The following is a 15,616-nucleotide window of genomic DNA, read 5'->3' as shown; positions in this document are numbered from 1 at the left end:
ATACATCTTTATGTTCAATTATTTGGGAAAACCAGTAACAATTTTATTTATAATGTGTATAACTGTGTTTTTGTAATTTATATAATGAGAAAATGTGTTCAACAACACATTTAAAAAGATATTAGCTTCTATTTCTAATTACCATACATACTTATTGTATTGATTTTCCTATGGTCTGATCATTTTCTTTATGTATGAGATTGTGCAACAGCTGTATCTGTGTCTTTAAAATGAGGTGTAGTTTTGTTTGTTGCTATTAACCAATTGCATACATTTAGCCATTTTAAACAACAGTGAATAGAATATATATTATGGCTACGACTACGGCCTTCTGGCCGAAACACGTAAGCCGGTTCATCTACTTTGCTCCTTTTGGTCTGTGAGCCTCTTGGCTTCCTTTTAATCTGTATTCAATAAAGTATTGGAGTTTAAACTATGGTGAGTGGATTCTATTGAAGTAGACACATACAGATTTAATGTTTTATTTGGATTGTTGTATTTTACATACACAATTGTATGCATTAGCAAATGTATCACTAATCGGATGTGTTTGGGGTTAGTGGAACTGTTAACACATATTTTAAACACATTTTTGCAAATTTGATTTTGTATGAGGAAGGGGTGAGAAATCCAAAACGTCACTAGAATAAAGTTTTGAGTGATTTAAAACCAGCGAGTAAAAATAAGAAAACCTTTAAAAATAGACAGCTAACATAGTAGTTACATGAAAATATTTTATTCAGGAAAGTGTACTTAGAAAATCCTAAAACTCTGTATGATAATCTGTAATAATTTATCATCAATGTCTGCCATTTGCTTTTGCTACGTGCTGGCTGGCACTTTTTGTTCTCTTTTCTTTGAAGGAATTCCAGTTCTTCTGAATTCTTCTCTTTCTTTTAGATATTCTTGTTTGCATTCTTCATACAATGCTGGATCTTTGTAGCTATGGGAAATTAAAGTAAAACAAAAAAATAAGAAAAGCATATATAAAAGCATACAAATACACAATATATTATAATATAAATCTGTATTTTCACATGGGGAAATGTTTTGTGTCATCTGGGCCCAAATTCAGAAAGTGTTTATAAAATATTCTAGACTTTCTCTTTTGGTGTAAAAAGGTCAGGGTAAATCTTCAAGGGTGTTAATAAAAATCAAAATGAAAAACATGACACTCAACAGAGCTTTAATCCCTCCCACATTCCCATGATTCCTTAGTGATACATATGGACAAGAGGAAGAAGAAAAGTAGGGTAAAAGAAGTGCAAACTGGTACTGCCGCCAAATGTTATGGAAAAAACAAGGATGGGTCTCGTGGACTCTCACAATCATGAAAGAAATGAATTTATCAGGTAAGCATAATTTTTGTTTTCTTTCAAAAAATGGTGAGAATCCACGAGTCATCACATGTGGGATCCTATACCCAAGCTATGAAGTCCACAAGTCCACCATGAAATAAGGGAGGGAAAAACAATTAAAGGGCCAGTCAACACCAGCATTTTTGTTGTTTAAAAAGATAGATAACAGAATTTATGTTTACCTGATAAATTACTTTCTCCAACGGTGTGTCCGGTCCACGGCGTCATCCTTACTTGTGGGATATTCTCTTCCCCAACAGGAAATGGCAAAGAGCCCAGCAAAGCTGGTCACATGATCCCTCCTAGGCTCCGCCTACCCCAGTCATTCGACCGACGTTAAGGAGGAATATTTGCATAGGAGAAACCATATGGTACCGTGGTGACTGTAGTTAAAGAAAATAAATTATCAGACCTGATTAAAAAAACCAGGGCGGGCCGTGGACCGGACACACCGTTGGAGAAAGTAATTTATCAGGTAAACATAAATTCTGTTTTCTCCAACATAGGTGTGTCCGGTCCACGGCGTCATCCTTACTTGTGGGAACCAATACCAAAGCTTTAGGACACGGATGAAGGGAGGGAGCAAATCAGGTCACCTAAATGGAAGGCACCACGGCTTGCAAAACCTTTCTCCCAAAAATAGCCTCAGAAGAAGCAAAAGTATCAAACTTGTAAAATTTGGTAAAAGTGTGCAGTGAAGACCAAGTCGCTGCCCTACATATCTGATCAACAGAAGCCTCGTTCTTGAAGGCCCATGTGGAAGCCACAGCCCTAGTGGAATGAGCTGTGATTCTTTCGGGAGGCTGCCGTCCGGCAGTCTCGTAAGCCAATCTGATGATGCTTTTAATCCAAAAAGAGAGAGAGGTAGAAGTTGCTTTTTGACCTCTCCTTTTACCGGAATAAACAACAAACAAGGAAGATGTTTGTCTAAAATCCTTTGTAGCATCTAAATAGAATTTTAGAGCGCGAACAACATCCAAATTGTGCAACAAACGTTCCTTCTTTGAAACTGGTTTCGGACACAGAGAAGGTACGATAATCTCCTGGTTAATGTTTTTGTTAGAAACAACTTTTGGAAGAAAACCAGGTTTAGTACGTAAAACCACCTTATCTGCATGGAACACCAGATAAGGAGGAGAACACTGCAGAGCAGATAATTCTGAAACTCTTCTAGCAGAAGAAATTGCAACTAAAAACAAAACTTTCCAAGATAATAACTTAATATCAACGGAATGCAAGGGTTCAAACGGAACCCCCTGAAGAACTGAAAGAACTAAATTGAGACTCCAAGGAGGAGTCAAAGGTTTGTAAACAGGCTTAATTCTAACCAGAGCCTGAACAAAGGCTTGAACATCTGGCACAGCGGCCAGCTTTTTGTGAAGTAACACAGACAAGGCAGAAATCTGTCCCTTCAGGGAACTTGCAGATAATCCTTTTTCCAATCCTTCTTGAAGGAAGGATAGAATCCTAGGAATCTTAACCTTGTCCCAAGGGAATCCTTTAGATTCACACCAACAGATATATTTTTTCCAAATTTTGTGGTAAATCTTTCTAGTTACAGGCTTTCTGGCCTGAACAAGAGTATCGATAACAGAATCTGAGAATCCTCGCTTCGATAAGATCAAGCGTTCAATCTCCAAGCAGTCAGCTGGAGTGAAACCAGATTCGGATGTTCGAACGGACCCTGAACAAGAAGGTCTCGTCTCAAAGGTAGCTTCCAAGGAGGAGCCGATGACATATTCACCAGATCTGCGTACCAAGTCCTGCGTGGCCACGCAGGAGCTATCAAGATCACCGACGCCCTCTCCTGATTGATCCTGGCTACCAGCCTGGGGATGAGAGGAAACGGCGGGAACACATAAGCTAGTTTGAAGGTCCAAGGTGCTACTAGTGCATCCACTAGAGCCGCCTTGGGATCCCTGGATCTGGACCCGTAGCAAGGAACTTTGAAGTTCTGACGAGAGGCCATCAGATCCATGTCTGGAATGCCCCACAGCTGAGTGACTTGGGCAAAGATTTCCGGATGGAGTTCCCACTCCCCCGGATGCAATGTCTGACGACTCAGAAAATCCGCTTCCCAATTTTCCACTCCTGGGATGTGGATAGCAGACAGGTGGCAGGAGTGAGACTCCGCCCATAGAATGATTTTGGTCACTTCTTCCATCGCCAGGGAACTCCTTGTTCCCCCCTGATGGTTGATGTACGCAACAGTTGTCATGTTGTCTGATTGAAACCGTATGAACTTGGCCCTCGCTAGCTGAGGCCAAGCCTTGAGAGCATTGAATATCGCTCTCAGTTCCAGAATATTTATCGGTAGAAGAGATTCTTCCCGAGACCAAAGACCCTGAGCTTTCAGGGATCCCCAGACCGCGCCCCAGCCCATCAGACTGGCGTCGGTCGTGACAATGACCCACTCTGGTCTGCGGAATGTCATCCCTCGTGACAGGTTGTCCAGGGACAGCCACCAACGGAGTGAGTCTCTGGTCCTCTGATTTACTTGTATCTTCGGAGACAAGTCTGTATAGTCCCCATTCCACTGACTGAGCATGCACAGTTGTAATGGTCTTAGATGAATGCGTGCAAAAGGAACTATGTCCATTGCCGCTACCATCAACCCGATCACTTCCATGCACTGAGCTATGGAAGGAAGAGGAACGGAATGAAGTATCCGACAAGAGTCTAGAAGTTTTGTTTTTCTGGCCTCTGTCAGAAAAATCCTCATTTCTAAGGAGTCTATTATTGTTCCCAAGAAAGGAACCCTTGTTGACGGAGATAGAGAACTCTTTTCCACGTTCACTTTCCATCCGTGAGATCTGAGAAAGGCCAGGACAATGTCCGTGTGAGCCTTTGCTTGAGGAAGGGACGACGCTTGAATCAGAATGTCGTCCAAGTAAGGTACTACAGCAATGCCCCTTGGTCTTAGCACAGCTAGAAGGGACCCTAGTACCTTTGTGAAAATCCTTGGAGCAGTGGCTAATCCGAAAGGAAGCGCCACGAACTGGTAATGTCTGTCCAGGAATGCGAACCTCAGGAACCGATGATGTTCCTTGTGGATAGGAATATGTAGATACGCATCCTTTAAATCCACCGTGGTCATGAATTGACCTTCCTGGATGGAAGGAAGAATAGTTCGAATGGTTTCCATCTTGAACGATGGAACCTTGAGAAACTTGTTTAAGATCTTGAGATCTAAGATTGGTCTGAACGTTCCCTCTTTTTTGGGAACTATAAACAGATTGGAGTAGAACCCCATCCCTTGTTCTCTTAATGGAACGGGATGAATCACTCCCATTTTTAACAGGTCTTCTACACAATGTAAGAATGCCTGTCTTTTTATGTGGTCTGAAGACAACTGAGACCTGTGGAACCTCCCCCTTGGGGGAAGTCCCTTGAATTCCAGAAGATAACCTTGGGAGACTATTTCTAGCGCCCAAGGATCCAGAACATCTCTTGCCCAAGCCTGAGCGAAGAGAGAGAGTCTGCCCCCCACCAGATCCGGTCCCGGATCGGGGGCCAACATTTCATGCTGTCTTGGTAGCAGTGGCAGGTTTCTTGGCCTGCTTTCCCTTGTTCCAGCCTTGCATTGGTCTCCAAGCTGGCTTGGCTTGAGAAGTATTACCCTCTTGCTTAGAGGACGTAGCACTTTGGGCTGGTCCGTTTCTACGAAAGGGACGAAAATTAGGTTTATTTTTTGCCTTGAAAGGCCGATCCTGAGGAAGGGCGTGGCCCTTACCCCCAGTGATATCCGAGATAATCTCTTTCAAGTCAGGGCCAAACAGCGTTTTCCCCTTGAAAGGAATGTTAAGTAGCTTGTTCTTGGAAGACGCATCAGCCGACCAAGATTTCAACCAAAGCGCTCTGCGCGCCACAATAGCAAACCCAGAATTCTTAGCCGCTAACCTAGCCAATTGCAAAGTGGCGTCTAGGGTGAAAGAATTAGCCAATTTGAGAGCATTGATTCTGTCCATAATCTCCTCATAAGGAGGAGAATCACTGTCGACCGCCTTTATCAGCTCATCGAACCAGAAACATGCGGCTGTAGCGACAGGGACAATGCATGAAATTGGTTGTAGAAGGTAACCCTGCTGAACAAACATCTTTTTAAGCAAACCTAATTTTTTATCCATAGGATCTTTGAAAGCACAACTATCCTCTATGGGTATAGTGGTGCGTTTGTTTAAAGTGGAAACCGCTCCCTCGACCTTGGGGACTGTCTGCCATAAGTCCTTTCTGGGGTCGACCATAGGAAACAATTTTTTAAATATGGGGGGAGGGACGAAAGGAATACCGGGCCTTTCCCATTCTTTATTAACAATGTCCGCCACCCGCTTGGGTATAGGAAAAGCTTCTGGGAGCCCCGGCACCTCTAGGAACTTGTCCATTTTACATAGTTTCTCTGGGATGACCAACTTGTCACAATCATCCAGAGTGGATAATACCTCCTTAAGCAGAATGCGGAGATGTTCCAACTTAAATTTAAATGCAATCACATCAGGTTCAGCTTGTTGAGAAATGTTCCCTGAATCAGTAATTTCTCCCTCAGACAAAACCTCCCTGGCCCCATCAGACTGAGTTAGGGGCCCTTCAGAAATATTAATATCAGCGTCGTCATGCTCTTCAGTATCTAAAACAGAGCAGTCGCGCTTACGCTGATAAGTGTTCATTTTGGCTAAAATGTTTTTGACAGAATTATCCATTACAGCCGTTAATTGTTGCATAGTAAGGAGTATTGGCGCGCTAGATGTACTAGGGGCCTCCTGAGTGGGCAAGACTCGTGTAGACGAAGGAGGGAATGATGCAGTACCATGCTTACTCCCCTCACTTGAGGAATCATCTTGGGCATCATTGTCATTGTCACATAAATCACATTTATTTAAATGAATAGGAATTCTGGCTTCCCCACATTCAGAACACAGTCTATCTGGTAGTTCAGACATGTTAAACAGGCATAAACTTGATAACAAGTACAAAAAACGTTTTAAAATAAAACCGTTACTGTCACTTTAAATTTTAAACTGAACACACTTTATTACTGCAAATGCGAAAAAACATGAAGGAATTGTTCAAAATTCACCAAATTTTCACCACAGTGTCTTAAAGCTTTAAAAGTATTGCACACCAAATTTGGAAGCTTTAACCCTTAAAATAACGGAACCGGAGCCGTTTTGAACTATAACCCCTTTACAGTCCCTGGTATCTGCTTTGCTGAGACCCAACCAAGCCCCAAGGGGAATACGATACCAAATGACGCTTTCAGAAAGTCTTTTCTAAGTATCAGAGCTCCTCTCACATGCGACTGCATGCCATGCCTCTCAAAAACAAGTGCGCAACACCGGCGCGAAAATGAGGCTCTGCCTATGCTTTGAGAAAGCCCCTAAAGCAGAGCTTTCCAAACTTTTCATGTTGGTGACACACTTTTTAGACCTACATCATTTTGTGACACAGTAATTCAGTTGTACTAGCAAACAGGAGGTTAAACTAACCTGTTTTAAGAGATACGACACATACAAAAAATATATAATAACTAAATGTATTTACAAGTAACAGTATGTATGTGCAAGAATTAAAAAAAGTTTAATAACACCAATAGCTACTTACTAATTTAATGGGATGTATCAGGTGGATGGGATGAGCACAGTTTCTGAATATTTGCTGGAATATTAAAGACACTCGCATTTCATCATCAAGCATTTTTAAGCTTCCCCTTCCTATCCATATATCAAGAGCAGGAGCAGCAGTGCACTACTGGGAGCTAGTTGCAAAAAAAAAAAAACCCCACTGACTTCAGCTCAGTGTTTAAGCTGCCGCCCTCAGAGCTCGGTGAGTCCGACTGACTACTGCCCACCCTGCAAACACACTGCTGGTCCCACTCACTGACTACACGTGCAGTCACGAGCCAATTAAGGAGACAACACATGCAGTCAGGAGCCAATGTGCCAATGGGAATAGTTTCAGTTCCCACTGAGCTGCGCCAATAGGTTAAGATGATCTGTGACCCCCTAGGTATCAATCACATGTCAACCATGTGATATGCGTAGCAAACAGGCAGAAAGTCAGAAACCAAAAAAAAAATGTAAAAAAAAAATTAAAAAAAAATTTGTGCTGAAGCAGGGACACACCTACACACTGCTGCCGACACACTAGTGTGTCCCGACACACAGTTTGGAAAGCACTGCCCTAAAGAATAAGGTGTCTAAAACAGTGCCTGCCGATATTATTATATCAAAATACCCAGATAAAATGATTCCTCAAGGCTAAATATGTGTTAATAATCAATCGATTTAGCCCAAAAAAAATCTACAGTCTTAATAAGCCCTTTTTGAAGCCCTTATTTACAATCGTAATAAACATGGCTTACCGGATCCCAGAGGGAAAATGACAGCTTCCAGCACTACATCGTCTTGTTAGAATGTGTCATACCTCAAGCAGCAAGAGACTGCTCACTGTTCCCCCAACTGAAGTTAATTGCTCTCAACAGTCCTGTGTGGAACAGCCATGGATTTTAGTGACGGTTGCTAAAATCATTTTCCTCATACAAACAGAAATCTTCATCTCTATTCTGTTTCTGAGTAAATAGTACATACCAGCACTATTTCAAAATAACAAACTCTTGATTGAATAATAAAAACTACAGTTAAACACTAAAAAACTCTAAGCCATCTCCGTGGAGATGTTGCCTGTACAACGGCAAAGAGAATGACTGGGGTAGGCGGAGCCTAGGAGGGATCATGTGACCAGCTTTGCTGGGCTCTTTGCCATTTCCTGTTGGGGAAGAGAATATCCCACAAGTAAGGATGACGCCGTGGACCGGACACACCTATGTTGGAGAAAATCCCTTTATTACCCATTCTCCAGTTTTGCAAAACCAACACTGTTATATTAATATACTTTTTACTTCTGTGACTAATTTGTATCTAAGCATCTCCTGACCGCCCCTAATCACATGACTTTTAGTTATTATCTATTGACTTGCATTTTAGCCAATTAGTGCAGTGTCTGCCACTAGCCATGAGCGTGATCACAATGCTATCTATATGGCCTACATGAGCTTGCTCTCCCCTGCTGTGAAAAGTAAATAAAATAGAGGCGGCCTTCAAGGGCTTAGAAATTATCATATGTGCCTTCCTAGGTTTGCTTTCAACTAGAATACCAAGAGAACAAAGCAAAATTGTTGATAAAAGTAAATTGGAAAGTTGTTTAAAATTACATGCCCTATTTGAAAAATGAAAGTTTTTTATGGACTTGACTGTCCCTTTAAAGCAGGTAGGAGGTACTAAAAGGGCCTTTAAGGGAACTGGCTGATATCCTTATCCAGTACTGCAAACAAAATTAGGAATTCCAGAAATATATGGCAATTCTTAAACTCACACCAGGAAAGTAAAAATTTTGAGACTTTGTGATAAATACATCTTGCAATTAGCTTTCTGGTCTCAATCAAAGTGTTTATCACTTGATCTGAAACAACTCTGAGAATCAATAAAAACCCTTTCCTGTTTTATTCTAGCTATTGAAACAATGAATGACCAGGAAATCACTAATGCATTCAAGAGAGAAACTATATGTCTGGCCTTCCCCAACGGTTCACAATATAACGCCTGATTCAAAAACCATTCAACAAGGTGACAGTACCGACAACTGAGGAAGGTTGCTTCACAATTGTCCACAGCTGGAATGTGAATAGAGACAGACTGTTATAATATCCATTCCACTGATGCAACATTTAAAGCTGCAAAGTATGTAAGCAGAATCTGAAGCTGCCACCATGAGACCAACTTCTTCCATGCATTGAAGCAGTGTAGGAATAAGAGTTTGATGGAAAATACACACAGGACTTCTAGAATTTGAATTTGCAAGCATCTGTGAGAGATTGTCTCATTGAGTTTATGATGAAGCCCAGAAGGCAACTCTGGTATGTGGTGGTAGAGTGCTTTTCAGGAGGTTGATTTACTTTCAGAAATTTATTCAGAGTTTTGAGATCCAAGATCGGTTTGTAAGTCACGTCTTTTTTTGGAACAATGAAAAAGGCTTGAATAGAACCACTGAATATTTTCTCCCAGAGAGACCAGTGTAATAACTCCCATGGCTTCTAGGACTGTTACACATGCCAAGAAAGCTCTGGCCTTTAAATGATCTTTTGGAACATGAGTCAGGAGGAATCTTCCTCACAGAGGATGAGACCAAAAGCATATGTGGTACCCCTAGAAAATTATGTTCAGTACCCATGGAAATTGATTCGAATTATATTTAATCCTCCAAAAAAAGGTTTAGTCTGCCCCTCACCAGAACCGAGTCTGGGTTGAGGGCCACACCTTCATGCTGATTTGGAGGAAGGGACAGACATTTGTTGTCTGTTTGCACTTATATCAAGAGGAACCAGGCTACCACATGAACTTCGGAGATGTATGACTTCTCAGACACTGTAACTGTAGCAATTATAGTATCTAGTCCAGGTCCAAACAAGATCTTTCCCTGAAATGAAGTCTGCCTTTACATATTATAACGGCAGACCAGGACTTCAGCCATAAGACTCTTCTAGCCAGAACAGTCATAGCAGCACTCTTTGCATTAATGCACGCTATTTCAATAACTGTCTCTCTCTACACATATATATATATATATATATATATATATATATATATATATATATATTTCCCTCCTCTCTCCCGTACTGGTCACCACCATCTTAAATTCTGGCAGTCTTCAAGTATGCAGCTTAGGGATTTTTGTAATTATATATATATATATATATATATATATATGTACTTCAGTAGTGTAGGGGTCCTTCCTCACCATCTCACATCCCTAATCCACACAACAGCACTCCTTGCCTCCCCTTCCCACTGCCTGCCACCATATCTGTTACTGGCAGTGAGTCTGCTAGTACCAAATTATTTATTTTTAGCTTTATTATATTTAAAAAAAAAATAATCTGTAGTGTAGGGGCTCCCCCTCCAAGTGATTAAGTAGTGTCTCACCTCCTCCTCCAAATATTTATTTTCTGTAGTGTAGGTCCCCATCCTTCCCTCCCACTCAGCACCAACAAATGATCATTACAGAGAGTGACAGAGACAGTGTAACTCTTTGTAACAATCCCCAACTGCAGTCTCTGGTAATTGAGAAACAAAGCATAGTTTTGGCGAGAAAGAGTTAACCTCCCTGAGGTCTGCAAAGAAAGAAGTTCAGAGACTTCAGAAAGTAAACTCCACAGCTTATGTACTAAAACCTCTACAGGTGAATTTAAAGAGGCAGTACCTCAATTTTACAGGATGCAACTATGTCCCTAGGCTATGTGAATCATATGTACATGTTAATGAAAATAGCCTGCAGCTTATGTGAGTGCAAATGCCCAGTCGCCTTTCAGCACTAAGTCTACTGTGCTTACAAAGCTACAGTAGACCCGCTTCCAGCAGAAGAGCCCATTCTGTGTAGTATGCACTGACACAGGATCTAAGGAAGGAGTACTCTGACAAGGCCAACAAGAGGAGGCTGCAGGACCCGTACCAGTGACACCTGTGGCAGGTAAGTGACAAACTCCTGAAAGAGAATTCCTCTCACTGCCAATGTACTCCTTTACACACTTTGTCCTATACCCGTCTCTCTGAGGGAGATAGCGGGTCTCACATTGGTCTGAGTAACCCTTTCAATTGACGTATAGATCAGCACTTCAAAGTTTCACTCCCCTCTATGCTGGAGGCAATCATGGGAAAGTGGTAGAGATTAAAGCTTTGTTGTGTGAGGTGTTTTGCATCCTCCTGTAGGACTAGACTTTAATCCCACATGTGATAGCTCGTGGACTCTCACCATCTCGTGAAAGATATCCATAAGCAAAAATTGCAGAAATTACTTATTAACCAAAATCCCATAAGAAAACAAAACAGCGTATGGCAGCTGGGAGGAATTTATTTTTGTTTGTTTCTTTTCCTAAGCCATTCCAATCCATTAAAAAACCCTGTAAAATGCAATTTTACTAAACATATAAAGAGCTACAAAAACTATAAGAACCAAGAGTATCAAATGGTTTTTATAGACCTTAAAGGGACACCGAACCCACATTTTTTCTTTCATGATTCAGATAGAGCATGAAATTTTAAGCAACTTTCTAATTTTCTCCTATTATCAATTTTTCTTTGTTCTCTTGATATCTTTATTTTTAAAGCAGGAATGTAAATCTTAGCAGCTAGCCCATTTTAGGTTCAGCACCATGGATAGCGTTTGCTTATTGGAAACTTACATTTACCCACCAATAAGCAAGCATAACCCAGGTTCTCAACCAAAAATGGGCCGGCTCCTATGCATTACATTCCTGCTTTTTAAATAAAGATAGCAAGAGAATGAAGAAAATTTGATAATAGGAGTAAATTAGAAAGTTGCTTAAAATTGCATGCTCTATCTGAATCATGAAAGAAAAAAAAAATACTTTTTTGGGTTTAGTGTCCCTTTAATATGGAAACCAAAAATATGACATCAAACCCAATGTAAAACACGATGGCTGTAAAATACAATGAAGCTGGTCTAAAATGTATAAATTTTCAATGTAAGTATCAGAATTTAAAACTGATATGAACAATATTTTTTAACTCTTTACTAACCCAGGTACCAATTGTGAATATTAACATGTAAGTATATACAAAAATGTTAACAAAAAAAATTTGTGTGGACAGACAATAATAAAGATTTCAAAACAATTTGCTGGAAAAGTGTTTGTTAAAAGTACTGGAATACTGCTGTTGAATTGTACCCATGCAAGTTATTGTGGGTGTCATTGCCTACAAATATATGTAACATCATCAAATTTGAAATACTTTAATTAAACCCAATTTTTTTCTTTCCCGATTCATACATACATACATGCTTAAACAACTTTCCAGTTTACTTCTAGTATCAATTTAGCTTCATTCTCTTGGTATCTTTTATTGAAGGAGCAGCAGTTCACTACTGGGAGGTATCTGAACACATTTGTAAGTCAATGACAAGAGGCATATTTCTTTCATGTAAGTGGCAAGAGTCCATGAGCTAGTGACGTATGGGATATACATTCCTACCAGGAGGGGGCAAAGTTTCCCAAACCTCAAAATGCCTATAAATACACCTCCCACCTCACTCATACCTTAGTTTTACAAACTTTTCCTCCCTGTGGAGGTAGTGAAGCAAGATGTGCTTGATTTTCTTCTGTGATAAGTGCTTCTAAGCATTTTGAAGCCCAGTTCCTCTCAAAGTACAGTGTTTGTCTGAGGGATGTCGAGTATTGCCTGATGACGCCATTTTTTCTATTCTAAGGCTCTCTGTAATTGGTCTCAAGGATTCATCTGCTGCCTCCCTTCACAGATAAAACTATACTCCTCTACCATTACCTCTGCTGATATGTTTCAGTACTGGTTTGGCTGTCTGCTACATGTGGATGGATGTCTTCTGGTAAGTATATATTATTGTTTAAGACACACTCAGCTATGTTTGGCACTTTATCTTGTAAAGTTTTAAATGTATATTGTATATATTTGCCATGAGTCAGGTTTGTGTATTTCCCTTTGCAGTCTAACAGTTTAAGCATGGAAATTATGTTTATGGGAGTTTTTTAGACTTACCTGGGGTTCCCAGTTAGTTGTAACTTGAAGTCTGCTTCTTTCAAAATTTTCGTGGGCTTAGGCTCGTGATGACGCAGAATCTTACTTTTAATTGCAACATTTTTGGTGAAAATTTTTAGTGCTAAGTCGCGCCTGTTATGACGCGAGTAACATTATTTCACTTGTTAAGCTTTGGCGCCAAAAGTTTCTGTCTACATTTGCACCATTCTTGGCGCCAAAATTTGTTATATTAAGTCTCTCCCTCTTTTGCTCTCATTTGTTTCATAGAGGCTAAGTTGCTTGATTTTGATTATTACCTTAATTTTATCATAAGCATTTTTTCCCATTCCTGAAACTGCTACTTTGAGGAAATTTGATATTTTGTTTAACCCCTTAGTGACCAGAGCACTTTTCCATTTTCCGACCGTTTGGGACCAAGGCTATTTTTAAATTTCTGCGGTGTTGGTGTTTAGCTGTAATTTTCCTCTTTCTCATTTACTGTACCCACACATATTATATACCATTTTTTTCGCCATTAAATGGACTTTCTAAAGATTCCATTATTTTCATCATATCTTATAATTTACTATAAAAATATATAAAATATGAGGAAAAAACTAAAAAAACACACTTTTTCTAACTTTGACCCAGAAAATCTGTTACACATCTACTACCAACAAAAAACACCCATGCTAAATAGTTTCTAAATTTTGTCCTGAGTTTAGAAATACCCAATGTTTACATGTTCTTTGCTTTTCTTGCAAGTTATAGGGCAATAAATACAAGTAGCACTTTGCTATTTCCAAACCACTTTTTTCCAAAATTAGCGCTAATTACATTGGAACACTGATATCTTTCAGGAATCCCTGAATATCCCTTGACATTTATATATATATTTTTTTAGAAGACATCCCAAAGTATTGATCTAGGCCCATTTTGGTATATTTCATGCCACCATTTCACCGCCAAATGCGATCAAATGAAACAAATCGTTTACTTTTTCACAAACTTTAGGTTTCTCACTGAAATTATTTACTAACAACTTGTGCAATTATGGCATAAATGGTTGTAAATGCTTCTCTGGGATCCCCTTTGTTCACAAATAGCAGACATATATTGCTTTGGCGTTGCTTTCTGGTAATTAGAAGGCCGCTAAATGCCGCTGCACACCACACGTGTATTATGCCCAGCAGTAAAGGGGTTAATTAGGGAGCTTGTAGGGTTAATTTTAGCTTTAGTGTAATGTAGTAGACAACCCAAAGTATTGATCTAGGCCCATTTTGGTATATTTCATGCCACCATTTCATGCCAAATGCAGTCATATAAAAAAAAATTGTTCACTTTTTCACAAATTTTAGGTTTCTCACTAAAAATTAATTACTGGCAGCTGTCTGCCAGTACCCAATTTGCCCAAAAAAGTGTTTATTTTTAAATTTAAAAAAAAATATCATATTTTCTGCAGTGTAGTTGCCCCCTCTATACCCAACCCACCCTCCCCCTCCTAGATCCCTTCCCCAGCAGTTTTTATCCCACCTTCCCTCTCTCTGCTTCCCATTGCGTTACATGAAATCGCCAGTAAATGTGGTGCACACGCACGCCCCGCCGCAACCGCAGGACATGCATAACCGGTTCAAAGGAGGATCATCCGGCTGTGTCCACAGAGTGGCTCTCTCTGCATTGGTGGGGTAAAAAGGGTATTGTAGTGATGCCTGAATATCGAGGCATCACTGCAATACCCTGGAAGCGATCAGGTTAAATGTTATTTTTTCTTTTTTGTTACATTTTGCAAGATGTCTCAGACTGATCCTGCCTCTGTTGTTACTGTAGGAACTAAGCTGTCTGAACACAATTCTACCAAAGCTAAGTGTGTATGTTGTAAATTAGCTGAACTTTCTTCTTCGGCTCAAATATGTGGCACGTGTTATGAAAAATTATTACATGCTGATAATGTTTTTATAAGTACAAATACTTCTACTGTTAAACATTCACAGTCTAATGTACATGATATACCTGTAGATATAAATTATTATATTGCTGTAGCCATAGAGAAGGCTATGACTGCTATTCCCCCTTCAAATAAACATAAAAGGTCTCTCCTAAACTCTCATAAATCTGATGAAGCTTGTATTGATCGACAGCATAATGAAGTATCTTCTGCTGATGAGGATTTCTCTGGCTCAGAGGATCCTACTTCAGAAACTGAAATTGATTTACTGAAATTGAAAGTTAATAGATCCTGAATTGTCTAGCATTGTTCTTTTACTTCAACATGCTAATCATTTTTTTTTTTTTTTTGATGCCATGTTTGATGTCATTACGATTGATATTAAATCTATGTATTTAGCTATTCTTACTAGAAGAGCTTTATGGCTTAAATCTTGGAATGCTGATATGGTGTCTAAATCTAGATTACTATCTTTATCATTTCAGTGTAGTAATGTATTTAGTTTAAATTGGATTCTATTATTTCCACTATCACCGGGGGAAAGGGAGTTTTTCTGCCCCAAGATAACAAATCTAAGGGTAAATTTAAAGCTTCCAATCGTTTTCGTTCCTTTCGTCAGAAGAGAGAACAAAAGACCTCTCCTTCCCCTAAAGCCTCTGGCTCTAATTGGAGACCATCTCCGAATTGGAATAAATCCAAGCCTAATAAAAAAAAACAAATCCAGCCCCTAAGACTGCATGAAGGTGCGGCCC

General features: G+C 39.8%; 1 protein-coding gene across 1 annotated transcript in view; it reads right to left on the bottom strand.

Annotated features, from left to right (window-relative positions):
* Positions 1-720: 720 nt before the first annotated feature.
* CMC1 (C-X9-C motif containing 1) overlaps positions 721-15,616 on the bottom strand; it is a 175,857-nt gene continuing 160,961 nt past the window's right edge. The window contains exon 4 of the mRNA XM_053714245.1: positions 721-943. Coding sequence (XP_053570220.1) covers positions 823-943 — 121 coding nt within the window. The 3' untranslated portion in view covers positions 721-822. The remainder of the gene's footprint in view (positions 944-15,616) is intronic.

This window comes from Bombina bombina, chromosome 5 (genome assembly GCF_027579735.1).
Source record: "Bombina bombina isolate aBomBom1 chromosome 5, aBomBom1.pri, whole genome shotgun sequence".
NCBI lineage: Eukaryota > Metazoa > Chordata > Amphibia > Anura > Bombinatoridae > Bombina > Bombina bombina.
This window is presented reverse-complemented; position numbering and strand designations above follow the sequence as displayed.